Here is a 27,461-nt window from a genome sequence, read left to right on the forward strand (position 1 = left end):
AGTCCAGCAGGAAAGACAAACATGGCGATGAGTTCGGTTTAGACAGATGATTTAAACTATGAAATTTGGAGGATAAGTGAAAAAAGGAGTGCACCGACTATTCCTCAGCTTCTCTATGTAAGGATGTTTAATGGTCTGTGATGTTCACAACTGAGACATGATCACCAAATCCGTGAAAATGAGAGAGGAATAATCTTTTAAAGTTAAGAGGATTTTAGAACATGCATATAATACACACCCCGCAGCAGACTCATTAGCTAAGCAGAGGTCCTAACCGCACACTGTGCTGTGCAAACACACCAAGAGAGAAACACACAAAATTTAGAGGAAGCATCTGCTTAAACAATGGATTCGATACCACGGCATGTCTCAATTTGTCTTACAAGAAGAAGTGAATGTCTATGCTGTGTGTACGTGTGTCTGTGTGAGGAAAAGAGAGAGTGACTGCTCTGTCATGTGCACCAACAGATAATGTCAACAGAAAATAAAACTTGTGACCAAAGAACTGAAAGAGAGGAGAGAGAGAGGAAACTGTCCCATTATCGACTGACACCCTCAATTTCCCCCATTTTATCAGCTCATTGTGTGTGTGCGTGTGCGTGTGTGCACATGCAGGAATGACCTCTTGCATATGAGTGTGTGTGTGTGTTATGTAAACCCTTATCCAAAGTTAATTCCTTCTGGGTGTTTGACTTGAGCCAGGGAAATAATCTCTATTAGATCTCTACTTATACCTGCCAACAATCATTCTACAAGCAATTCAGCTGGCTTATTTACACACACACTCACACACTTATGAACATACACGGTTCTGAGTATCACAAGAAAAGCCTTAAGAAGCTGGAACTACAAGTCAAATTTTAGATAAGCTTCTAGCCTGTCAATACATATCAATACAGACGATTTAGACCGAAAGGTAGATGGATGACATGACGGCCCCTGAACTTAGACACAGCTGCCAACAAGAAGGAGGCCCCTGTATTCCATATAGCTTAGATTCATTTTTAGGAAGTGGAGGCGTCCTACTTTACATACAACCAATTGGTGAAAGCCAAACCACCCACATTAAGGGATCACTTCTTGTTATATTGAACTAAACCACTTTCACTTCAGCTGCTCAAGTTACATGGAATGTGACGGCAATGGATAATCCCCCTGGGGTGTTTGTTAAAATCACGTCTTAGCACACCCACCCCTCACAAACTTGAGTATTTGTTTGTGTGTTTGAGGGCTGCCACCCAATCTGCTCAAGGTATATGACACAATTAGAGGCTAAACGGCAGCTCAATTACATCCCTGGGGGCGCGTGTCTAAGAGCCCAGGTGTAATTGACTTGACCTGCACACCTTCAGGGAAGGAGGGAGGATGGACAGAAGGAGGGAGAGCAGAAGAGGAATTTGAGGAGTGGGAGGAAGAGGAGGCAAGGAAATTCCCCAGAACCCCCCATCTCCTCGTCTGAGCAACTTCCTGCCCACTTTCCCACGCCGAAAGAGAGAATGGGGGAGATTAAGACTGTTGATGTTAGAAATTAGGGGGCAATAACTCAGGGGGACCATGTAGGGAAAAGCATTGATGAGGAGAAGAAGAAGGAGAAGAGGGCTGAAGAAGAGATGGAAAAAAAGGAGCAGGGAAGAAAGAAATGGAGATGCCGAGGTGGAAGACAAGGAGCCAGAGTGGATGGAGACCAGAGAGGGAGAAAATGTCATCCTTCAGTTTATATTAGAGGAACAACTTTTGCCTCATCTCCCAGACGGCTAGCAGCTGCCCCGAGAGGAGGGAGAGGAAAGACGTGGGGGGGGGGGGGAGTCAAACAGCTGATGGCAAAAAAGTGAGAAAGAAGGGATAGTGAAACAGAGCGAGGGGGAGGTGCATCTCACCTCTGTGGCAGGTGAGGCTGCAGTGGACCGGGAGCGGCTCTGCGGCACTAAATCAAGCTCCTCTTCGTTTGTTGTAAACTACATTAGAGCTGACAAATCATCAACGCTGGGAGTGCGGAGAATTAATGCACCAATGTCCTCCGAGGTCCTGTGAAAACGATCTGTCGTGGTTGGCACTGTTAGGCTGTGGAAACCAGGTTTTACATGGAGCTGCTTTTTAAAACCGCACAAGTCATCGAGGGGATTTTGGAAAGCGAACACCATTCTTTCGATTTTAAAAATGTTAATTTGTCAGTCGTCTTCATCTTACACGTGGGAAATATACCCTTCACCCACGAGAACATCTGCAAAAAACACCTCTAAAGTCTACAAGTCAGTTTGCCAATCTAAAAAAGGAGGAGGAAGAAAGTTTGGCCGAAGGAGAGAAAGGACCGAGAGGAGACGAACACACAGTGGGATTAGGCAGGAGGGTGCAAGCATATGTTGCAGCGGATGTGTGGATTTGGGATGTGCATGAAGAGCTGGAGTGCTCAGTTTTTTGTATTTTAGCCTCAGCTGGGCCAACAGAGCTGTATTGTCGGATTTGGTTTTCAAACAGGACACTTTTGGCCTTTAACCTGAGCATACACTGCGATTTGAACCCGTTTTCGGCGGAGGACTGAGACAACCTGTCGGACGGTCGGATGAATTTCTGACATGTCAGCCATCTGCACCTTTTACTCACTGCATTCGAGCAAAATGGAAACACAAAATTATAGGAACTGTAGTTTATGGCTGAAAGCAAGAAAGAAAAAGGTGATAAATAAGTTCAGTAAAGGGCTTGCATTCGGTAATCACAGTCAATTTACAATATAGTTGCCTCAAATGTATAGCTTGCTTCTTTCTGCAACATAGACAAACCTAAATGCCCACATCTTCCAAACCTCCTGCATGGTAATATGCTGACGCATCTCTTTTTGGACGGTTCTACACACATGATCAAGGCAGCATGTTTCTCCCCTGTTAGCATTGTCATCAAATAAACTTTGACTTCTTCTTCTTTAACAAAAACCGAGGTCTATGTCACATGAGCAGCTGCACGGATTGGGAACTGGTGAACTATGGACTGTTTAACTAAAGCTATACCACTTGAAGCAAAGCGTACTGCACAAAGTCACAGTGGAGGAGACCATCCCTCGGAGCCGCTACATCTCTACATAGTGTCAACCATGTTAAACTAACACTCCACAGGGCCTGTATGTTATGTTAGCGGCTCCTGCTGTCATTACCCTCAACCCCTGAGGACCCCACTTGATTTATGGCTGCCGAGCACCAATTATAACTTCTATAAATCCCAGGAGAGCGGCTCAGTTACATTCAGTTGAACTCTTTCAAGTAAAAGCGGGATCGTGTTCGCAATGAGTTTATCTCAAAGTGCAAAGAGCGGACAGAGAAAGCAGAACAGTGAGCGGGCGCGAAAGAAAAACCGTGGAGACTGGTGTGTGGTGGGGTGTGTCTCCATCGATTTGCTGCCAAGCCACTGTGTGTGTGTGTGTGTGTTTGTGTGTGAGTGTGTGTGTGTGTGTGTGTGTGCGTGTGTTTTTTTGTGTCTGTGTATGTGTGTGTGTGTGTCTCTGTCAGCGGCAGTTGGTAGTTATCGCCAATGACTCAAGCATTATGGGAAAATCTCACAAACACAGACACGTCAGAGGTCTGAGGGGCAGATAACTGACTGAAAAAAGGGGAGGAAAGACGTGTGGAGGAAGGGAGAGAGAGATGTGGAAGATTATTAGAGAGGGATGGAGCTCAGTGGAGGAACAGGAAGAAGACTGTTTGAGAAAATCCTGGTCTGACAAAAAGGACAGAGACAAATGAAAGACTGGAATAGAAGTAAAAACATATTTAAAAGGAAAATGTTAAACAAAGCGAGGAAGGGGGAAGAAGGTGACAAGAAACAGATGGGGATAAGTGAGTGGGGACAAAATAGATGGGAGGATGGGATGACGATGAACATCCAGATTGATATACACTAGGGGAGTGAGATAAACCAGATTTAAGAGGAAATGTGAAAGAAGTGTAAGAGAAAAGGGTGAAAAGAGGGAGACAGGTGGTGCATATAAAGTCAGAGGGGGAAAAATGAAGCTAATAGACCAATGATGGATGGATGAAGAGAAGAGGGAACATGCATTTCCAAGGCAGTTGTTTGAAAATGTTTACATGCCCGTTTCTCACTAATTCATATATCTCTTTTGACTTTGCACACATTTTGTGCCCACAGGGACCGAGCTTTAAACCCATCTGTATCCCTGTCCTATATAAAATGCACTGTCAGTACTGCGTCCCTCTCGCCCTTCATACAGTGAGCAGCACTTTCTATCCTCTTTTCTCAAGTTCAGTGCGGTTGCAAAAGTGCTTTTGACGTTTTTAGGTTGCAGAGTTTTGCTAGTCCTTGCACGTCTTTGCTGTGATGCTGAAAATTGCTTTGGAGAGCAGGGCCGACGCAGATCAAGCCCAGATTGAAGGGACCCTCGAATTAAAGCTCATTTACATCTAAAAGTAATAAGAGGAGCAGAGCGGCGAAAAATTAAAAAAAAACACACCGGAGATCAAAATATTTTTGGGCACCTCTATTCAGAGAAAGTGGGTTCCATCCAGAATGCCCTTGTCATCCAGGCGTACGAGCTGCTCTCATTAATGATTGCTTGGTTTCTGTGTTGCCATGTCCTCTTTCTTTTCAGCTCTGGTTTCGAAAAAGAAAAAATCTCCTGGGGGAGCCACGACGCTGAATTCAAAAACCCCTGTGGGGGGGGGGGGTTCAAGCAGGTTTTTCACAAATCGGAAGCTCGGTGGTTTGAACTCTGGCTCATCCAGTCCACATGTTGAAATGTGTATGAACCCCAAATTGCCCTTATTGCCTTCCTAATCCTCTTTGCTCCTTGAGGGGCACATGGCATCAACAATCTGCCTCCATCCAGGCCTGTCCAGGGCTGCGTGTCCGAACCTCTCCCACATCAGAGTCATCTCAGCTCGGCCGTAACAGTTCCTCGTTCTGAGGACATGCCTGATGATGTCATTCTTCGTTTGTCAATAGGCCAGAAGAGGCGGCATATTTTCCTGAGGCATCCACAGTGGAAGCCGTTAAATGTCTTCATGTCTCCTTTTACTGCGTGCCTGCATTCCAAGCCATAAAGGAGAACAGTTCTAGACGAGCTGTAATAATATGTATGCAATTTTAAACGCGTACATAGAGAAGTGACCAGATCACACTAATCCATGCTGCTCTCCACTGGCTACCTGTGAGTTTTAGGATTGATGTTTTTAAAGCTTTGAATGCTCAGGCTCCTGCCTATACATGTCATCTGTTAACCCCCCATGACCATGAACGCTGCTGCCTGCCTGGGATCCTCAAACAGGGCCCTACTAGTGTTTACAGAATCTTGACTGATCACAAGAGGTGAGCGGGCCGTCACTGTCCAGGCTCCTCAACTCGGCAACTCCCTGCCTGGAGATCTGAGTCAGGCAAACTCGGTATATTTTTTTTAATCCCTTCTTAAGACTCACTTTAACAATTTCATGTAATTTTCTATAGTTAGAATTTGAGAATCTTGCATCTTTTGTCATTGTAAAGCACTTTGTAACTTTGGATTTGAAAGGTGCTATAGAAATAGAGTTCTTGTTAGAGAAGCGGTGTCCATTTTCCCTTTTCCTTGACACAATACCGCTCCAAAGCCACAGATGGTTGGATGCACTTATTTTTCATCTCACAGCGGTGCAGAGAAGCGTCAAATGGAGGTTTTGTGGACGACATGTTTTCCACATCTACTGTCCAGGTTCAAGCCTGCGTCACTCTAGAAACTCAATACACAGAGAAGCTGAAAAAAGCAGCCACATCGCTTGACTGACTTGTGATCCCTGAGAAACCGGTTAAGAAACACCACAGTAAGGCCTGAGAATGAAAAACTTTGCATTTGAATAAAATACCCACAATTTCCCTCCAATTACTGGATTAGTTGAGGCACACTCAAATTTTTTTTGCGGCAGTGACCGACAGCGAGCGGCATTCCCACTACTGAGGTAAGAGTCGTGAACATAATACCGCTGAGTCGTGCCAACATTAACAAAGAATAAAGAGCCGGGAGGAAAAGTCAAATATTGCAGCACCTCAGTCAAATTAGGAGGAACTGTCGCAGACGTATGTTACGCTAGGCTTTACCGTTTGGTTTTGTATTACAAATCAGACTCGCTAAAAGTAGACTGTTTCTCTGTTTCCTGCCCAGACCTGACATCTTTTCAATTAAATCGTGAATTTAGTTGCTTTCAGACATGCACTGAATCCCTGACATTCTCCAGAGGGGCTGACTGTGAGAGGACAAATGGCAGAGTGACGGGCGGCAGTCTCTCTTCTGAGTTTCTCCTGTTAGCCCCTTAGTATAAACTGTATGATGTCCGAATAATCGTCCTCGAGCGAGTGGGGCCGAGGACATTTCTGACACATGACAGACGCAAAATCAAAAGACAAACTCCTGAGAGAGTCTGGACCCGGTTCTGGGGACATTTTCAACAAAATGGGGTCGTTAGAGGGGAGTGATGGTAAATATTGCTCGAGAACTCTTAAGGATGAGCTGTGTTCTCTTTCTGTATAGGACGGTTTCCATAGATAGACACACTGGTCGTATAGACGTGATGTGACGAGTGAACCACCTCTTGTTTCCAGTAATGTGCCTTAATAAATCTATTCGCAGTGAGAGTGTGGAGACGTCTAACAAGCATAATGAAAAGACAATTGACTCTGCTAAACAGTGTCACTATTGCACCTCGGGCGACTAATGGCCTATTATCGTAATACCACACACACACGAACACACACACAAACGCACACACACACGCAAGATCTCAGTATAAAATGAGTATTTAAAGACTGTTTGTTATATGAATGCAGGAACACATGCTGACACATGTGCAGACGGACAGGGTGACGTGTGCTCTGGCCCACATATATATCGACACATGCACACAACATGCCGCCTGCACACACTTCCAAAATATGATCATACATCAGCGGGTCATTCCATACGTGCCTGGTGGATAAATAGACAGCCAGAAATAAAGAGAGACTTTGTGTGTGTGTGTGTGTGTGTGTGTGTGTGTGTGTGTGTGTGTGTGTGTGTGTGTGTGTGTGTGTGTGTGTGTGTGTGTGTGTGTGTGTGTGTGTGTGTGTGTGTGTGTGTGTGTGTGTGTGTGTGTGTGTTTGTGTGTGTGTCTGTGAGAGATGGGGAGTTAATGAGCAGCTATGTAATGTCATTCGATCTGACCAAGCCCCGCATACACACACATATTGCCACAGATAAGAGAAACAGATATATATATATATATATATATATAGATATGATATATTGTTCATGAAAACTTTCTCAAGATTGACAATTCAAATGTGGTAATAAGAGATACTTTGTAATAAAGCACAGTGAATAGATCTAATAGCACTTCAAAACCACAACAACAATCAAGATCTGGAAATGCTGGTGACTGGTTACATCGCCTCAGTGCATAACACATAATAATACACTAATGGCTTCTGAAACCGAAAAGAGGACATGATAAGGAGGAAAGGATGGTTAATGGGAAATATACGTACAGATAAACAGATTGAGAGAGATGGAGGGAGAGGGGGATTAAGACCACAATGACATCAGGGGAGAGGCAGGAACAAGGAGAGGGTGGAAAACAACTTGATAAAACCCACATTGGCCGAACTAATGGACTTGATAGAATCCTAATAAGAGGCAAGAAGACACAAAGAGAGAAGGAGGGGGAGACCAAACAGCCGGATGAAGATGGAGTGCGGTAAAAGTGGTAGAGTTAAAGCAAACAAAGAACAAGTGTGATATGCATATCTGCACTTAACTGGGTGCATTAAAAACCCACTGTGGTCTGCTTTAGAGCGGCCCATTTAGATTTGATCTCCTCTACTTTGTGGGACACTCGGCCTACTTTGAGACCTACCACTGTGTGTGTGTGTGTGTGTGTGTGTGTGTGTGTGTGTGTGTGTGTGTGTGTGTGTGTCTTACCAGGTTGGACCCTCCAGTCCAGTAGAGGAAGAATCCATCTGGGTCAACTTTCAGGGTGACCAGGGTGGGAGGCCCGCTGTTTGGCTCCTAGACGACCAGAGAAAAAGAGCTGTTAGAAGGATGCATAAACAAGATCTCCCACTTTCCCACACACACGTTTCTTTCCCATCTGACTCTTTTTACAAAGTGTCTATATGCAAATAACCCGGTGAGTACAATATAGGGATGTACAAAATATGGAGAAACTGAGGATAGAAGTAAACCTCTGTCAATCCATTTGAAGCTCATATCAGGGTAGGGGTTCCCGGGTTGTACGAAACCTGACTTTTACTTTAAGCACTGACTCCCTTCACAACAGATTGAGGTTGAACTAGTTTTGAATTAGAGACAGCCTCAACTTACTCTGAGGTGCATCTAAATGTATCTATAAGTCTCCTGTGTCCATATTGGAAGACAGCGTGGTGCGAAATAGGTCACTCATAACAGCAGAGGCTGGGGCCTTATCATTATGGGATAGCAGACAGACAGACGGACAGGGATACTGAGCTTGTGTGCACCTGTTGTTCATCAGCTGTTTCGATGCTTCAGAACTCACAGCGAGGCCACGGTGAAGTTCTCATTCATGTGCAGCATAACAATGGCAAAGCAGCCCACATCAACATGTCATTAGCATCATCCTCATGGAGTCATACACAAGATGCCATGACGACACACACACGCACACACACAAGCAAACACACGCAAGCAGGCTCTGTAATTACAGTGCTGTGCAGTCACACTCTGGTTCACCAAACATCATCCAGACTTTTCCAGATAGTTTCTTATTACAGCGACAGATGACTCATGTGCACGTGGCGTCATGAAGCGTCATCATCAACAACATCTGATGGAAAAGTGAGAAAGGTTGTGTCTAGCAGCCCACATTAACCACTACCACAACATACCACCAGAAGAGAAAGGTTGAGGAGAACGCTACACACAAACACTGCATCACTGAGCACACACTCACTTATTATATGTGATGTGGGCCGGATGAGGATCACACGGTTTTAACAACAGCTGACGTACAAATGGTCATAGCTTCGCGTTTTAAAACATGAACATTTAAAATTGTTAGCATCTGCATGAGATTATAATCAAGGCTTAAATTACTTGATGCAAATATCTAGTGATTGTTAACAGTCATGCCATAAATGGAGTGAGTTATAAAACAAACCAAAAGCATTCTTAGTTGTTTAATCTAATTGAAATGATGTCAAGTAAAGTGATGTCATACTGAGTCATTAGTGTGTTTGGAAAGTGCTTGTTGTTAGATTTTTTTATTTTATCCTATTATTCATTTGATGTATTTTATCAATATATTGTATTGCTCTTTGTATTGCTGTATTGTTTAGTTTAACGTGAGGCACTATGTACATACAATTTGATTGGATTTATTCACGTACTTTACAGTAAAAGCAAATGATACTTATCGGTTTCTCCAACAAACTACATGCAAAATGTCTGACCTATTCCTAAAAGAAGTCCCCATGGTTTTAACCTCTGTTCTATTTCCTGGGGAAGTTTGAACGTACCTTAGGTTTAGGCTCCGAGGTTTGCTAACACAGAAAAGGTTTGCGGGAGGATTAGGATGAGGACAAGAAAAAAGGAAAAACAAGAGAGGATGGCAAGAAGGTGGAGAGGAGTGGAGTTTGAAGAAAGGGTGAGGGTTGAAAAAGAAAGAGAAACAAAAGGTCAGGGGTAGAAAAGACATGCGTTACAAAGAGGCTTTCGTCTTAAAACCCCAGTGATGCAATGTCGGCAGAACTTCAAACGTGTGGTCGACTGGGAAGCTACTGTAAATGACTGAACCTAAGAGGAGTGCTCACTCGCTGGAACCAGTGGAAAACTGTCCAACTCCAATTGCATGCTGTGATTATCTCCCGGCTGTGACCTGATGTCAAATGTCAGCGTTAAACAGTTCTCCCAAACCTGAAACCAGTGAAACCTAAGCTCGCAAATCTGCAGCCGCATTGGCACGTGTCTGTTTATCTTGCGCTGGCGAGGTTTAATTCCCTGAGACAACACAAGCGCACACAATAGAAACTGCAAATAGTCCAGATGCTTGCACTTCCAAAGTGATACAAACAGAACCAGCTAGAAAACCAAATATGCAGAGATAACTGTGCTTTTTATCAAATGCATAAACAGTGAAACATCTGCATATCATCATACCTGGCTTGGTTGTCCTGGTTGAAAGCTACTGGGTAGTAAATACTAAATGCACAAGCTGGTTTGGGCTACACTATGCACATTCCTCTTGCAATTTGAATTGAACTAATCCATTCAACAGGCCAGTTTCTATTCAACTTCACTGATTTAAAGCTTGTAAACAGAACAATTAAATTTTTACCTCTGTTTGATGCTCAGTCCGTTTCATCAAAATGTATTCAACGGTCATCCCGGTGCACAAATTATGGAAGGATTGCTATTTTGCAGCTAACGCTTTTCAAAATAAGAGTACATGGTGCTCAGACGCACAGTCGCATAGTGAAAACAATCTATGGCAAGATGCATGGCGGTCATAAGGTCACGTTCGCCAGAGAGACACATCCCATGAAATCCTGTTTTAACTGCATGATAATAAAAATGCTTTTAACCCAGAGTTGAACCCATTCAAACCAGACCTGTGTTGTTGGCACCTGGTAAAGGTCAAGACCTGTAACTGTAGATCCACACACTGCACTGAACTCTACCACAATATTAATGCTTCACTTCAGATTCGACAGTCCAGTTCACCTGAGATCAATAAAAAAAACGACATGTGGTTGTGAGATATAGAATTCATCACATGTAGATTTTGCTTACTATAATCTTTTTTTGTGTTTTTCACAGTGGTGAATAAAGTCAAATATCTGGATCATATCCTCAGGGATGATTTATGTGATGAGAATGTGAAAGTTAAAATGTCATCATAATGGCCTCAAGTGAGCCTCGACAGGGTGACACAAGGTATTCCTCTCGTTTCTGGAAACACTGGAACAAATGCCTGGATGTGTTTTAGTAATAATTTAATAACTTTGGATTTGTGGGCTGCTTTTCCTGCAAAAAGGTCCTTTCATAGACAGCCCAGAGGAGCAAATATTAGCTCTATCCAATAGTTATCCCTCATGTACAAGTGCATTAGTAACAAATACAGAGGGTTAGGGTTAATATGTGTGAATATTCTTGATCAATGTATAGTGTTTGTATTTTTGTCTGCTCCTGCACACAGCCACACACACAACACACACCCGGAGAGTTGACAGAGCTGTCCTGTAGCGCTGGCTAGAACTGGAACACAGTGTTCACCATACATAATCTACCTCAGCAGATTGCAAAGCATATTTACATGGACAACAATACAATTCCATATAACTTGATTAAGACAATAGTTACTATTGTTGTTACTGTAAATAACAACGTTCGAGAAACTCATTATAGACCTTCTCCTATATTAAAAGAGTCCTGAGGTCACATGGGGTTTGACTTAGCGCCGTAGAATTAAAATTGACTGGACCGACTGGTTATATATCCAGTCAGTGTCGATACTTTCACAACACTTAGATGGGGAATTTCAGTGGAACCGGACCCACAAACAATTACCCAGAGGAATGTGATCTACAAACTCATGTGACCAGTAATATAACATCACCACCCATCCAGCTCTGGGGCCGTAGGGATGAAGACTCACACACCAGCATGACTCCATGTATTTGCACGTCACGCCTGCAGAGTTTTCCATACCTGCCAGTTACTTTCTAGTTTTGCCTTTCGCCATTGACACAGAAGTCTATGACTGATTCCTACACACCTTGAAACACTTCACTTTTAATGATTGATTAAATAAATAAACCACAAAATAATGCAACAACATTAGCTGGTTCTAGCATCTCGATGAGGATGTGCAGATTTCTTGTATTTCTCAACCTGATGTCAATTATCTGATTTGCAAACATCAACCCATCATATCATTGATCTTCTCAGTGACAGAACTCTCGTGTTCTCCCTGCTCCCGTCAAAAGAAGTGGCTTGGCTTTATGCCAGCGCAATGTATGCACAATTATAACAAAGGATGGGCTCAAGTAGCCTACGCCTTGCTCCCCTTTTATTCTGATCTGACCATCTGACAACAAACAAACGATACACAGTCATTAAATGTCTTTTAGCACCAAAGGTCACTTCAGTTTGCAGTTGAAATTAAGTACAAAATGTCAGAAACCTCAACAGGAAATCATTAGCACATGCCCTCCACACACAAAACACACAAATACCTTATTTACCATGAACATGCACCCAACGGTGTGTTTTCTGTTTGAGAGTGGGTGGTATGGTCTATAATTGGACCTCGCCTCTCTCCCTAATTAAGCGCCATATGTAGGCACCTTCTGACGTCTCACTTCCCTCTCTCCTTTCATTCTTCCCTCTCCATGTCAGCTTGCTCTCTCCATCACCTTCTTTCTCCTTAATTGATTGATTGTCTCCCACTCCAGACCCCCTCCAGATGCCCTGGCCCTCATTAGCCGACCGCAACGGCTCACACACATGCGCGGTCGATGGACCACCCTCTGGAGCCGAGGTCAGGCAGCCGCAACCTAATGAGACTTCATGAGAATCACAATCTACAAGCACATAAACATGTAGAGAGACAAACCTCTCTCTCTTCCTGCATCCTGTCATCAACACAAATTGATGTTCGTGTGTGGGTGTGGGTGTTTTATAGTAGATTATCCGTCAGAAAGCCATTAGTGAGAAACTGATAAAAATGGCCGCTCCAAGTGTACCTTTGGTCGGCCTTGCTGTATGTGTGTGTGTGTGTGTGTGTGTGTGTGTGTTCAGTGACAGCTTGTAGGAGTGGTTAGTGTGTGTGTTTGTACGTGTGTGAAAAGAAGTCCAGCGGACAGTAGGTAACCTTTGGACTCTGGAGAGAGGAGAGGAAAGAGTGAGTGGGGCCAGAGAGGGAGAAAAACGCTATAGCTATAGAATATTATACAACCAGGCTCCGTCTATAAACTGTAATCAAAGACATACCCTGCAATTACAGCCTCCTACCCTTTTCGTGAGTCTGATACTTTGATTTGTGCTCCAAAGAGTTATAAATTCTCAGGAAACTTTGTTGTGCAATGTTATAGTCTGGGCATGGTGAACGCTGTGCCATCCTGATCAATCTCACACTTATTAGCCAGTGCATCACAAGGAGGGAGATAAAAGTCAGACGAAACATTTGCCTGCTTTGAATTCTGAAATTGAATTTGAAGTGGTACTGGATGGCACGGCCAAACTGCCTGCTAAGAATGAATAGAATGCTGCTCTGATTGCACCTCTGCATTGCGGCACACTGGCCCTCATCCACTGGTCAAAAAACCCGCTAACACCCCATAACATCTGGCTTTTTCCTACAATGGGAATGGATACAATCGGCGTCCACTCCAGGGTCAAATGATTCTGTAGACACGGGTTTTAAATCGGCTCCGATGGCCAGTGATGGAACAGGACACCCGGGGAAAAGTTGGCATTCAGCGAGGTGAGAGAGCGCCTAAGTTGTAGTTTATTTCCTAGCATCCTTGCGTGTTTCTTTCACATTTCTCCAAACAGCCTCGCTCCTTTTTGGCCTTTCTTCAATCTTAAATTCCCTTCTTTTTTGTTATGACTAAACGAAGAGGAAACCTGGCGTGACAAAGGCTGACAACCTCAGCTGACAGGACGAATACCAACCAAGCCGCTGCTGCACCTTATTAACACCTGACACATGATACAAATCTCATCTTTTGTAATTCTTAACACAAGGGGCGGTGTTTTATTTCACAGCTTAAACAAAAGCAGGTCAGAGCAAACCAGACCTGACAGGCACCAGAAATGAAGAAGAGGTATAAAGAAGTGGACGGGGGGGTTGGAACAAAAAAAGGAAGCGAATCGAAAAGAGACGGGAAGCAGACAGACACGAGCACAGAGAGGATGAGAGGTGGTTGGTTAGATGACAATGATTTCATGTAGGCTACACACGTCCAGTGAGGCTACATGTGTAGTAAATCGAGGTGAAATTGCAAACAGAGCCGGAGCGGAGATGGAGCCGTCCAGATGTCAGGCCCACACTTCACATGTGGCAGTGGTTGACCTCCCACCTCCCACCTCGCCCTCCCTCCCTCCATCCCTCGCTTCTCACCACTCTGTCAGGATGTCAGCGGTGTTTCTCGGCATGGTGTCACAACTTCGCGCAAGCCCGAGCTTTCTCCTTCCTCCTCCTCCTCCTCCTCCTTCTTCTTATCTCTTAGACATCGTTTCTCCCTCGTATCTAACGCGGAAGTAAGCTATCCAGTTTATAAAAACACCCAGCTCACTTGCACAATCGGAATGAAAGCAGAGCCCATTGTGCTTTCCTGTGAAAGGTCAAAATGACAAAGCACATCCACTTACGACCGAGATCCGTTTCTAAGGAGAGAGACGTTTTGCTTTTGAAAAAAGGGGGCTGTCGCGTTTCAGGTGTAAAGTGCTTTCCAAGCTGTTGTGAAATCTCCCTGCCTTGTGTTGGGACTCTCGTATATCAAATTTAGTGCACGTTATAAATGAGAACACGTGAACAGTGCGGAGTTGGTTATTGTTCCCTGCTTGTGATCCTTCAAGGCTGCAGCAGGGTCTGTATCGTTGCGGGGCCATAAGTGAAGCAAAAAAATATTAGACCGGGAAAAAAGCGGCTGCTCAACACGTCCGAACATGCAGAGGACCAAATATGCAGGAAGAACATTTGTAGGAGGGTATAAGGGATGTGTTATCTGTCCGGCATTGTCGCACATTTAAAAACAAATGTGACCTCAAGTTGGTTCAGCTCAATTCGCTGCGCTTTTTCGCAGACAAATCAACATTCACCGCCATTTTCTGACATATAACAAGTACTGATACGTCATTTGGGAATTTTCTGACATAAATCAGCAAACTGAAGCGACTCAGTCCAGCTCAAGGCCTTAGGGGACAATCATAAGTGGGTGGAAGGGGGTTATTTCACAGCACCCCGGTGAAACCCTAGCATGGAGGAGTTCATAGCAAAGAAAAACAACTCCTTCTTGGGAATAACATGGGTTTCATCTTAGTTCTGATAGTTTGCATAAATTGCTGAAGGGAAAAAAACAAATCGTCCCTTCAAACGACTGCCAGTTGAAATTCGCTGTAACACACATCTGCCTGTAGAGAGGAGCTGACAGAGGCCTGAGTCACTTCGACTCATTCAACAACCTGTCAGCAGAGAAGAGATATTTCCCTCTGATTAAAAAGAAAGTCCTCCTGAGCCCAGAGGGACAAAGTGCAGCTTGGGAGCTCGTGGCTGTGGTCCGATACACAAAAACGGGCTTTTTCATCTTTTAGATTTGACGGGGGTGATGGATGAAAACAGCAGCTCAGAAAAACGCCTGCAGGTCATTCGTGAAAAAGGGGGAAGTGTCTACCGTCGGCCTGGTTTGACAGCACGCCACTGATAAACACTGATGGACAATGGAATTATCCCCAGCGTCCTCAGGTGTAGCCTGGATCTTCCTTCTGAGGTCGCAGCCAAATGACAGGAAACAAGCCCGAAACTCGACATTTTATGGTCTGTCCATAAACCTCTAATCTCAAAAAGATGTTCAATTCCCAGAGCTCCATTAAATTAATGAGCGGCTTGTGAGGCTGGGCGACTCTATTCAAACAAATTGTAATTGTGCAAACTGAACGTAAACAAATCATAGAAATTTAGAAGGGAGGGGGGGGGGGGGGGGGTTCTTTTCTCAGTTGGTTCTTACCAAATAAAACATGTAGGAGTCTCCTTCTGTTTTATAACTGCAAAGAAAGTGATAGAACCTTCCTGCACAATGCTCAGCGGAGTGGCACAGCAGCTTTGTACACAGCAGCTCCGAATGGAAAAGTGGTCTCGGACTGTATGATAGTAATAATGCGGACACTCGGCAAAGCAGGCAAATGTTAACGTTATGCGTTAGGATGATTATTTATTTGACTTCTGTGTGCACTTTAAGATTTGTATCAAAGCACTGCGAGGCACGCTTGACAGAGAGCCAGGCTGCTCTGTAGACAAACTGTCTGTCTGTGTTTGTTTAATTGGTTGTTTAGGAGGAATTTTAACTGAGTTCCAGTCGGAATTTGTCTAAATTGAATTGTGGCCGAGGCCGCAGAGGGCGGGGCGGAGCGGCAGGGAGGGAAATGGTTGGGCTCCGGAGCCTCGCAACAAGCTCCGACAGGAAGTCGTTCAACGTTCAAACACACACCCAGAACAAAACAACCACACACGCACACACGCACGCATAGGAGCACACGTGTACACAAGCCGGAGTGCAGGAGAAAGAGGGTAAATTCGGACTGCATTCCTACTCCCCCCCCTACATGAGTCACTGTGTGTGAGCGTGTGCATGTGTGTCAGTTGATGGTCCTACAGTAGAATTCCCAAGGCCATTGAGAAACAGAGGTTTGGTTGTGAGACCAGCAGATAAGAAGGGGAAGAGTCGACAGAGGCAGCAGGATGATAGACGAGTATGGGCAACAGGAGAAGAGGATGAATAAAAGGAAGGAAAAAAAGAGAGCATGATTTATAAAGAGACAAGAAAGGAGGTGGAGGACGGGGATGAAGGAATAAAGCCACTTGGAAGAAGGACATAGTGATGGGAAGAGGGGGAAAGAGAGGGATGGGGTCAAAAGTGGGGTTTTCATGTAAACAAACAGCACTGGCCTGAGGCACCCTCTAGTGTGTGTGTTAGTGTGTGTGTTAGTGTGTGTGTGTGTGTGTGTGTCCTAATTCTTTTTCTCACTTTGCTAAATCCTTAAAGGAGCATACCACGTTTTTGTGACAATAGCCCATCAGGGATTATCTAAAATAACCGATCTGTTCCAATCATAACCTTCACCTCTGAACCTACTCCTACACAAACACTCCTCCTCTCAGGGTTTTACTAGATCATAGTTTGAGGCTATCAACGCATCTTGAATGTCCACTATAGTTAATTCTAAGCAAATCAATGGGGGAATAAAAACTATTTGTTGAAGTCGCTTGGTTATTATTTGAAGCACAATTTGGCTGAAATGCTCAGAGTCATGCTTCATTTGAAATAGATAACTCAGTGTCCCGAGGGTGTCTTCTGAAGAAATTACAAGCCTCAGTTCGATTTCTTTTTCATAAGGACTTGATGCCATTTTAGGATTAATTGACAAAAACATTTTTATTTGATATATACAGACAGATTTACACTTTATACTTTGGCCATCCAAAATCCATATCCCTGATAACTAAATGCTTTACCACTACTGGGGATGTAAGAGTGAGATAATAATCTCAATGACAGCATATCTACCACACTGTGAACAGTTCTTCTGTGGGTTTGCTCTAAGTTCAGGCCAAGGAGAAGCATCGTTTTCACAATGGTCACATTCAGAGAATTTATAGAGGATGTGAATCTGATCTCCTGGAGCGGGATAACTGCATTGAATGAAGTGCACCCGTCACTTCAGCTCGAGGAGAATAAAGAACCAACAGGCTGGAGATCCAATCTCTATCGTCTCAGCCATGGGTTTTTATTTCATATACAACAATGGAGCATTTTGGCGTCTACCACCCAACTCTAAGTGGGGTTTTTTTCTACCATCTCTCCCACGATCCTCCTCCCCTAAGCTTGATCCCTCTCTCTCTCTCTCTCTCTCTCTCAATTTATCCTCCATAAAACATTTGTGTATTCTAGAGGAAAAACGGCAAATAGAAGTGGGAGACGGGATGAAAGCCAGAAAGGGAGAAAGATGGCACATGTTTTCAAGTGTTCACACACTTAATCACCAGCATAACCATTTCCTGGGAATTCCCTTTGAGAGAGAGAGAGAGAGAGAGCGGTAGGAGACAGAGGGAGCTGGTGTGCATGTTGGAGAGAGAGAGAGAGAGAGAGAGAGAGAGAGAGAGAAATCAAAAAGGACATGCCATTCACTGTTTGCGTTACAAGACCCTTCTTTGGAGGCCAGACATACACACTGGTGCAGACACATGCGCATCGCGGCACTATCGCAATGTGTGGGGTTCTGTTGCTGAGAAGTTATTTACTTCCAAGTACTTAAGTTGTCCAGTTCTTAAGTTATGGTAACAGCTTTATTAGAAGTACACAGACCTCACTCTGCAGGATTGTGATGACCCACACACATGAAAATTCGCTGGCACGCACATCTTGCATGCATCTCGGTTGTAAATCCACAACAGGGGTTTCCAAATGGAAGACACAGGCCTCCAGTTAGGGTTCATCAGCCTCTGAGTTAATCATTGATGGACACACACACCTTCTTTCTCTGCAGAGAAGAGGGCAGAATGGCCTTGTGCCCTGTCCATGCAAAACACACACACACAATCACACACAGTGTGCACAGCTACCCTTGTTAGGACACTGCATTGACTTCCATTCATTGTTTACAGCCAAACCAAAACCTTATCCCAACATAACCGTTTGCCTCATTATTTACTTTTACTGAATGGCATTTACTTCATGTTGTTTTCTGCTATTATTGTTTATTTGGTCATCTTCCATTGCCATTCATTTTAAATGCGGCTTTACTATTGTTTTTGCTCTCCTTGATTTTATATTCCATTACTCCCTGTCAGTTCGTGAAAAGTTCGTTTTTTTCTATATTATTTTTGCCTGTTGCTTTTTTTGTTTTGTATTATTGGATTTATCTATTTGAGCCCGCTGAGAAGCGGTTGGTTTGAAAGATGAAATACAAAATTTGTATTATTATTCCCAAGCTTTGGTCCCTGTGAGGTCTACTGGTCCTGACAAGGTCAGTGTTTATACTGGGAAAAGGTTTCACCAGCTTTATTATGGTTAACGACAGGCAAGTGCATGCCAGGGTTGCTGGTCTGAAGAAAAACGCGGAAGGAGCAGTAGAGCCAAGTCAACACAATTGAAACCTTGATGTAGGTGTGATTCAGAGATAAAAACCTAACAAGTTCATTTAGTTAGTGCCATAAACACAGACTTTTCCTCATGCCCGGTTGAAGAGGTGTTATTTCTACTCTCTCTCATTGTCCACCAAGGAATGGAGGCACAACCCCAGAAAGACAGAGGAGAAGAGAAAGAAAGGAGAGAGTAGGAGCTCAACCTGAGCCTGGAGAAAACCGGCTTGACAAGAACTCAACACAACACAACACAACACAACACAACACAACACAACACAACACAACACATTCAAGCACTGCTGCTGCTGGCAACTACAGAGGAATTCTACTGGAGTATATGATTAAAACACACACACACACGTACAACAATGCAAATACAGTGGGGCACCTGGGTTCGAGGCAGAGGTTGTGAGTGCGCGCACACACACCTGCACATCGCACGCACTCACCACACACACACACACACACACACACAGAGAACTCGCCTGTCACTTCACAACATCGGGCCCAAACTGTCAGAAACAGCCTGTCACGCCTCATGTTGCCAGTGAATTAATTGGAATCCAAAGCTGGAGCCCTTCTGGATCAATACACAACACCCGGGCTTGTTTCAATAAAGTAAACCGCGTGTTTTCTGAGCTCGGGACCAGTTCCAAACATGTCCACCCTCACCTCGTCCCACTTGATGAACTTCCCTCCCTTCTTCAGCGTTTCGTGGACGCACACGGGCTTCAGCTGCAGCGCGTGGACTCCCGGCTTGGCCCCGGCCATGGCGAGGGACTGCCTGCCCGGGCGCCGACGCCTAAACTCCGGCTGCGGCGAGCTGGACTCCTCGGAGGGAACACAGAAACTCCTCTCCGCCTTCCTGCCTCCACCGGCGTCCTTGTGTCTTCTCTTCCGGGGAGAGGGTGCTGGCCGGGACGCGGAGGCGCGGGGGGAAGTTTCTTCAGACTCCGAAAAGTTGAGGGAGCCTCGCCGAGAGTTCGGAGAACATGAGGAGTCGGACCCGCTGAGGACTCGGCTGCTCCAGCGCGCACCGCCGCTATCTTGTCCGCGTCCACGCACCGCGGCGGCGCGCCTAGAACTCGCCTTTTATTCTAGGCTTTGATTCATATATCTGTTTATTCATCAGTCGCGACACTCGAGCGATCCTCTCCTTCCTTCCTCCCATCTGCTCCTCTGCCCGACCGACTTTCCTCCAGTTCCTCACACTCTTTTCTCCTCCTCCTCTCCTCCCTGCATGTTTTCTGCGAAGGGGGGGACAAACGGAGAAGATTCCAAGAGGAGAGGGAGAGAGAAAGAGAAAGAGAGACGGCGGTAGATTGAGCTGAGTGAATGAGAAAGGAGGAGGAGGAGGAGGGTTGTCAGAGTTTGTGAAGAAGGGGTGTGTTTTCGTTCAGTCCTCTGCCTGGCTGACAGTCTGTCTTCTCAGATTTACACTGACAACCAATATGAACATGACACTGCAGTGGGCACATGTGTCAATTTGTTAAATATCTACTCACACTTCTCCAAATGCAATCAAACCGTGAGCTGGAAGGGTTGATCCAGTAAATGAACATTTTCCCTTCTATAACGTTGGAGGAATTCCAGGAAACTTTGGAAAAAGTCAATATTAAAGCAGCAGAGGTCGTTAGATCGTGACTTCTGGTCAGCTCCTACACTTCCCATCATGCATCTTTCATTAGACCCTACTTCCCTGGTAAAGTGTGTGCGGCGTGGGATGCGTCTTTCATTCCGAGCATGAACAATCCCAAGAGGAAACCAACCGAGTCTGTTTATTGTGTCTGAACCCGACCCGCAACGTGACCTAAGAGTTTGTGTTACCCTTTCTGTGACACACGTTGTTATCGCTTGTAACCATGTGTAAAACAGGCTTTTCAGCAAATAGCTTCTGATGAAACGGTTTTGTCTCGACTGTATTACACACCGAGGGTATTCTGTTTAACTTTGACAAACTTCCTTCAGAGCTGCAGAAGACATTATAGCTACAGCTGAGCAATAGTGTCCATCAAGAGTAACCAGACCTTTAAAACCTGGGGGTTAACAATTTGACGAGCCCTTGGGCCCCACAGCCTTCAGCCGATATGAAACTCAAGTGTAGACTGATTATAAAGATGGACGTCGAGTTGCCGCTTCCTCCCACTATCCAGAAAGGAAGCCAAATATTACCCGGACATGAACGCTTCCATCTTGCTCGATTGGAGCCAAAGTGGTGATCGAGGGATGGAGCACTCGACCAATCATGAGACAATCTCAGCTGTCAATCACTTGGACATACATCAGGGCGTAAAGAACCACCTTTAATGACATCATCTTCAAGGAAAATGTATTTGACGTTCTCTCACAATTTTGGTTTAGCCCGTGTCCCATCTGCTAACATGGAGGAGATTGGTTGGAACTGCTGCTAGACCATGGGCGCACTATATCTTTTCCTCTTGGACTGTGGAGGAGTGTAATCAAAGGGCTAATTTCAGTCTTCCAATCTCCTTTAATTGCCTTGAGTTGTTTTCCCTGGTGCTGACACTGACAGATCACTGCTGCAGTCGGTAATGTTATTAAAAAATATTTTATTGTAAAGCTCTAATCTGCTTAGAGTCAATTTCAAAGCGACAGGCTGTAAGTGTGTGAGTGCTACTCCGGCAGCCAGATTGTGAGATTAAAGTCATATTTTATGAATGATGATGTGAAGTCTGAATTATATAAAGAGGAAATCATCCAGACTAGCTCTCGGGAAGTCCTCCCGAGGAAGTCATCAGGTAACTTTCTCAGCCCGTGTCAGTGGCAGCGGATCATGTTTATAAGAAGCGTGAGAGCTAAGGAGGCTGCACTGCCGCAGTCCGATCCCGTCCAAATCCCACTGCCAAGCAACATTACAACTTGGGCTTCTCATAAAGAAAGAAAAAAAAATCACCATGGAGCAACAGATTTTTTGGCAACCGCTCTCCTTCTCCGCCTCCCCTAACTACACCCAGCAGGAATGTCTGCTATGCTGCAGCCTGCTGACTGACTGATGGAGGGACTTACTGTTGGTTTGTTCCTTGATCAAAACCATAGAGTGGAGGAGGAAATAATAAAACAATGCACAGGAATCAATCAGAAATTATTCATTGTACACACACACACACATACACCCAGTTCATATTTGCGTGAAGGAAGTGCCTTGGTCCTGCTTGACCCCGCAGGAGGTGGAAGATACCTGGCTTGCCAGTTCAGCAGCAGGACAGTTTGTGGGCTCACAACTGAGCTGTAACTGAGTCCCAGTAGACTCGCTGATTAATCTGATCTCGACAAACCACGGGCACGGACACGCACAGGCACACAACCTCTCAGGTGACAACAAACAAGAACAAGATGGACACATGCATATGCATACTTTCAACGGCGCGGCACACATGGATAAAGCCGGGATATTGTGTTTCTCCGGTGCATAATGACATGCACGCACACGCACACACAGACACACACACACACTATGTTGGGTTGCATCTGAAGTGCAGGCACCTGTGGTGTCATTAGGCACAGCCTCTGTCCTCCACTCACCCCACTCTTTGTTTCTCTCTCTTTTTTGACAAATACATTCTTTCTTCAGCGCTCTCTCTCTCTCTCCATTTCATCTCTGCTACATCCAAACGAGCCCTGTCCCTCCTCTGTGTTCCTCCCCTGCCGTGTCTCATTCCAACAGGTGTCCCTCTCTTCTGTGACATAATGTGGCTCATGTGCATAGTGTTTATATGGAGTGTGGATGAGCATTATACCAGACTGTGTAGCAACAGTACACGTTGTACCAAATGTGTGATATGAATGAACTTTGCCATTTCTGCTATTTGCTATTTCTCACACAGCTGTAGTGAGGAGAAGGGAGGGGGGGAGGGAAAGAAGGGGTATGGAGCTGAGGAGAGAGGGAGAGAAAGAGGACAAGTAGAGCTGAAGGGAGTATCATTAAACAAAATAACAAACCACACTGGAATGAATCTGAGATCTTATCATGGTCAGGCTTGGGTTCAGTGCAACGAGGAAGTCGCTGTGTTTGGTCTGTTTTGAATCTAAGTGTTTGAATTAAAGGTGAGGAGGAAAGAAAGAACAAGTGAACGCAGAGGTGAAGAGAAGGAGGAAGGAGTTTAGAAGAAGAGTGGGATCAGAAAAAGGGACTCGTGCTCTGTTTGAATAGGAGACAAAAGGGGGAGCACAGAGGTTAAACTTGGAAGGAAGTGAGGGACGGAGACACAGGGAAAAGGGAAGACCTCAAACCCCTCCTCCCTCCCTTCAATATCTGTCTCCTTCCCTCTTTCTCTCTCTCTCTCTCTCCCTCTCTCTTGAGTAACAGCCAGATCTTTCTCTCCGACGCAAAGCCAGGGACTCACAAAGACACATTGTATACAGACACAGAGCCCCCTCTCTCCACACACACACACACTCACACACACACACAAACACACACACACACACACACACTCACACGCACTAGCTTTAATGGGAACGGCCTGACTCAGTCAACAGTAGCAAAAAAACTTGATCAGATTACTGCTTAGATGTCGACCTGGAATCACTGACCTGGAATCTGTCTCCTTTACATCTCGTGGTTAGTGTCAATGTGTTGGGCAAAATGCTGATTCCAGTTTTAACCAGAGGAAGAATCGTACGGATATGAGCTAAAAACCCAATTTACTTGCATGAGAGAACAATTCAGTTCTGTCAACTTTGTCCTAATCACTTTAGTCTTTTCTACAACTGAATCACTTTATATTGATCATTTGGTTTTTACTGCTCAGCTGCCTCTGCGTGGCTGCATCACGATCCTATGCTGCTCTCTGGTGGTCATATGCTTTCACTACATCCCCTGCATTCAGAGTTGGCTAGATTGTGCAATCATCAGGAATGTGAATTTAGACAGTTTTAGCTGCTGCAAGCACACTGGGGGTGTAGCCCACCTGTGTGTGCGTGTGTGTCGGTGTGTGTGCACACTTATCACCAGTAGACACCTGTTAAGTCTGTGATAGCTGTGTTCGCACAAGTTAATCATATGTGTTGTACTTTTCTATCTCCACCAAGAGGTTGTGTTTTATCTGCATTTATTTGTCTGATGTTTAGCAGGATTGTATGTGAATTTTAACTTTCCTTTACATTGTGATATTATGAGCACTCTCTCAACAAATCATGGATCTTGATGAAAAGTTTAAGGCATGTTTATGGGGACTTATATTTAGGAGACATTTGTTGTAGATCGAAATAAAAAATCTTGATCTATTGATTTTAAATGTGGTCTCATAATAGGGACTGTTGGGTCAAGGCAGAGGGATGCACTTTGCTGAGAGCCACTCTAGTTTTTGTTTCAGGGAGGCCCATTGTGGTGCCCTCTGCAACACGTCTGCGGGGGTCTAATATTTCATTCAAATATTTAATTTCAATTATAATAATTTCATGATACTTATGTAAATCATACTTAACTGGATTATCCTTATTTTACCAGTTCAGGGTTTGACGTAGAACATGACTAATTATATTTTAACTGTGTGTTTGAACATCATGTGTTTCAACATTATCAGGCCAATGTTCATCTGTGCCTTTCAATGCCTCCACATTGACATTTTCCACTGAGGAGCCGGTGTTTCAATATGATTCTGTGATTTTCTTTCTACAATCACATGACTTTCAGTGTCTCCGACAGAGAGAGTGTCTTTTGTAGCAGACATATCCTGACCTCCCAGCAGAGCAGGAATGTCTTGACAGGATTTGACAGACGCTCATTAATCTCACACTTAATGAAATGTCAGTCCAACACTGTAGAGGTGTGTTCCGCTGCTAAATATCACTGGAGCAGGTGCAGAGGTCTAATAACGGCTGCTGCAGAAATGAAACTAACCACTACACTGCTTTTTATATCATTTGAGGATCAACCTGCTTCCCTCTCGAAGCCTTCAGTGTCTTATTGGAGCACAGTGGGGTAAGTTTGACGACTTGTTCACAAGCAAACATGTAGATTTATAGTTGCAATGATTTGCCAGGCAGTTGATCAGTGCATCTGAGCAGTGTATTTTTGATGGAAACTAACTTATAAATGTAGAGAATCTTTCTTCCTCCTCCCTGGCACCCCTCCAGCTGGTGGTGTGTTGGGTAACCATGTGTGAGGCCTCTCCCTGACTCCGGCCCCTGGTTCCAGTCTTCCTCTGTTGTCAGTGCATCTCCAGAGGTGCTGCATGGTCTCTTCAGGTGTATTAGAGGAGAGGAAACGTGTTCTGTAATGACAAACAAAATATCACCTTAGTCTTACACATGGATGTGCAACAGTAGGAGACTGTTTATCAGACTTACGGTATAAATGCACCACGAAATGACTGTGTAGCGATCAGGGTGTTTTAACTTTAACTTAAAACACAGAGGAATTGGCTGAACAGCGCCTTCATGTGGAAGGATCCCTTATAGGAAAAACCAAAGAGAGCTCTTAGTATCTATCAGCAAAACTACAAAGGCTCCATTAGTCCACATGCACACATAAATGTATCAGCACAGACCAGGGAAGCCATGACTTCAGAACAGATTTGAGCTTGGAGTGATGTTTTACTGGAGGAGGAAGTAGAGACTGAGAATCCATAACAGGATCTGTCCCTTCCCCTCACGTTCATTTGCAGCGCAGGTGGAAGAAGTTTATTTAAAAAAACATTAAAAAAACAACTCCTGCAATGAAGTAAAACAAATAAAAGTTGTATAAGTGAAATACTATTTTAGTATCAAATCATTATGCAAACAATGCCAGCCGAGAATCATGTTATCATCTATATATTTTTAAGCTTTCAATAATGATGCAATTATGTATAAGTAGCATCTTGTGAACCAGTTTGAACTGCTTACCTAAATTCCCAGACTAAAGGGCTCAGGCAAGAACAAAATAAAGGACATTTCTCAAAGTTTTGATTTTTGTTTTTTGTGAGCGAATATTTCATCCCTTCACATCTTAAGGCCTCAGGTTAAGTGACAAGACACTTTGTGTTTGTTCGCAGTAACAAACCCTAGACTTTAAACTGTTATTCCACATTTAAAGAGTTTTTTTCTTAATAATGATGTTTCAACAGAATCATGCATCTGTCATTTTCACTTGAGTTAAGCTTCTGATAAAAGTGTGAGGCTACACTGGGGTCTGTGTCGGCTCTGTGTCCTGTACAGGCCTCCCACGGTGCTTAAGTCCCCCAGCAATGTCCAGTCTTTATTCTCTGTGTAAATTCTAATAAGCTCACTGCTCTGTGGCTATTCTCAAGTTTGAGGTCCTTATTGAGATTACCCAAGGCCCTGACATGACTTCTGCACACGTACATACACACGGTCTCCAAGGTCACCACCACAGATTTTATATTACAAGCTAAAATCCGGATCTCCCTGACTTCTCCCTGCAGAGGTCTGTGTCTGACATGGAGTTGAAACACTAAAATATCACTGATGCAAGGGGACACATGGCTTTTGTCAAGTGGTTTGCTTTAATGGGAACTGAATTACTTCTCTGTGGCGTGTGAAAGAGCATTTGTATAATGAAAAAGAGCATTTCGAATGTTTAAGTTAGTTGTGTGTGTGTGTTACAGGTATCATGTTGTGTGGACCATTATAGGGACTAGACGAAAAGCAAATCTCCACCAAGTAAATCATTAAATCTTAAAGTGTAGACATGTTTTAAGGTTTAGTTTTGGATTTAGGTTAATTAGGGTTAGGGTTATGCAAGTAGTAACATGATGAAGATTTGAGTAAGTCTTCAGGAAATAAATGTCAGTCAATATGACACATCTGTGTGTGTGTGTGAGTGTGTGTGTGTGTGTGTGTGTGTGTGTGTGCGTGTGTGTGTGTGTGTTTTGCCGGCCCGCCTGTGCTAACTCAACTGTAAGTTTCAGACATGCTCACTGAATAATTCAGGTTTTTCTGTCTTGTTGCCATGGTTGTCCGTTAAGATGATACACACTCCCAGAACACACACACACAAACCAAAACACACACACCATGAAAACACGAAAGCACACACTCGCATGGAGGGAAGTTGCTGTCGCTGACTTTTGCCTCCTCCTTCACTAAGCCAATCTATTACAATTAAATCTCTTGTTATTAACTAGCGTAGCCGAGGTGTGTGTGTGTGTGTTGGGGGGGGATCCCTGCTGTTACAACACAATGGACAGTGTGTGAAGAAATGCGACCGGCTTCCTGTTAATGGAACACCTTCAGAGTATTTTTAATCCTCAGCGTAGCCTGTTAGATGAAAACTAAAAGTTAAATTCCAAAACCAACCCCCAACTATGAAATCCAGACGCTGCAGTTCCTTTCCACTCCAGCACACTGTGTGATCTTTTAGCAGAAAAATACAAATTCACACATGTAATATACATTTGTCTCTGTTATTACATGATGGCAAGTATCATGTAATGATCTTTTCCAAAAGTGTAAAATGTAGGCATGATGTTTTTCCCTTTAAGTTGTGAACCAGTCATATGAGCATTCTAAGTGTTTGAAGCAGTTAGGGCCTGGGGGCAAACTGGAAACTTGTGTAAGTACTGTGTGAAGACAAAAAGTAAAGCACCATGCACTATGACTATGTGCACACAGAGATAACTACATAAACCGGTCGAGGCAGAGCTGTTTGTT

General features: G+C 44.2%; 1 protein-coding gene across 1 annotated transcript in view; it reads right to left on the reverse strand.

Moving 5' to 3' along the window:
- plcb3 (phospholipase C, beta 3 (phosphatidylinositol-specific)) overlaps positions 1–20,133 on the reverse strand; it is a 44,244-nt gene extending 24,111 nt beyond the window's left edge. The window contains exons 1-2 of the mRNA XM_062384307.1: positions 19,518–20,133; positions 7,925–8,011 (exon numbers count right to left, since the gene is read on the reverse strand). Of these exons, the coding sequence (XP_062240291.1) occupies positions 7,925–8,011; positions 19,518–19,616 (186 nt within the window). The 5' untranslated portion in view covers positions 19,617–20,133. The remainder of the gene's footprint in view (positions 1–7,924; positions 8,012–19,517) is intronic.
- Positions 20,134–27,461: the final 7,328 nt, after the last annotated feature.

This window comes from Platichthys flesus, chromosome 24, assembly GCF_949316205.1.
Source record: "Platichthys flesus chromosome 24, fPlaFle2.1, whole genome shotgun sequence".
Lineage (NCBI taxonomy): Eukaryota > Metazoa > Chordata > Actinopteri > Pleuronectiformes > Pleuronectidae > Platichthys > Platichthys flesus.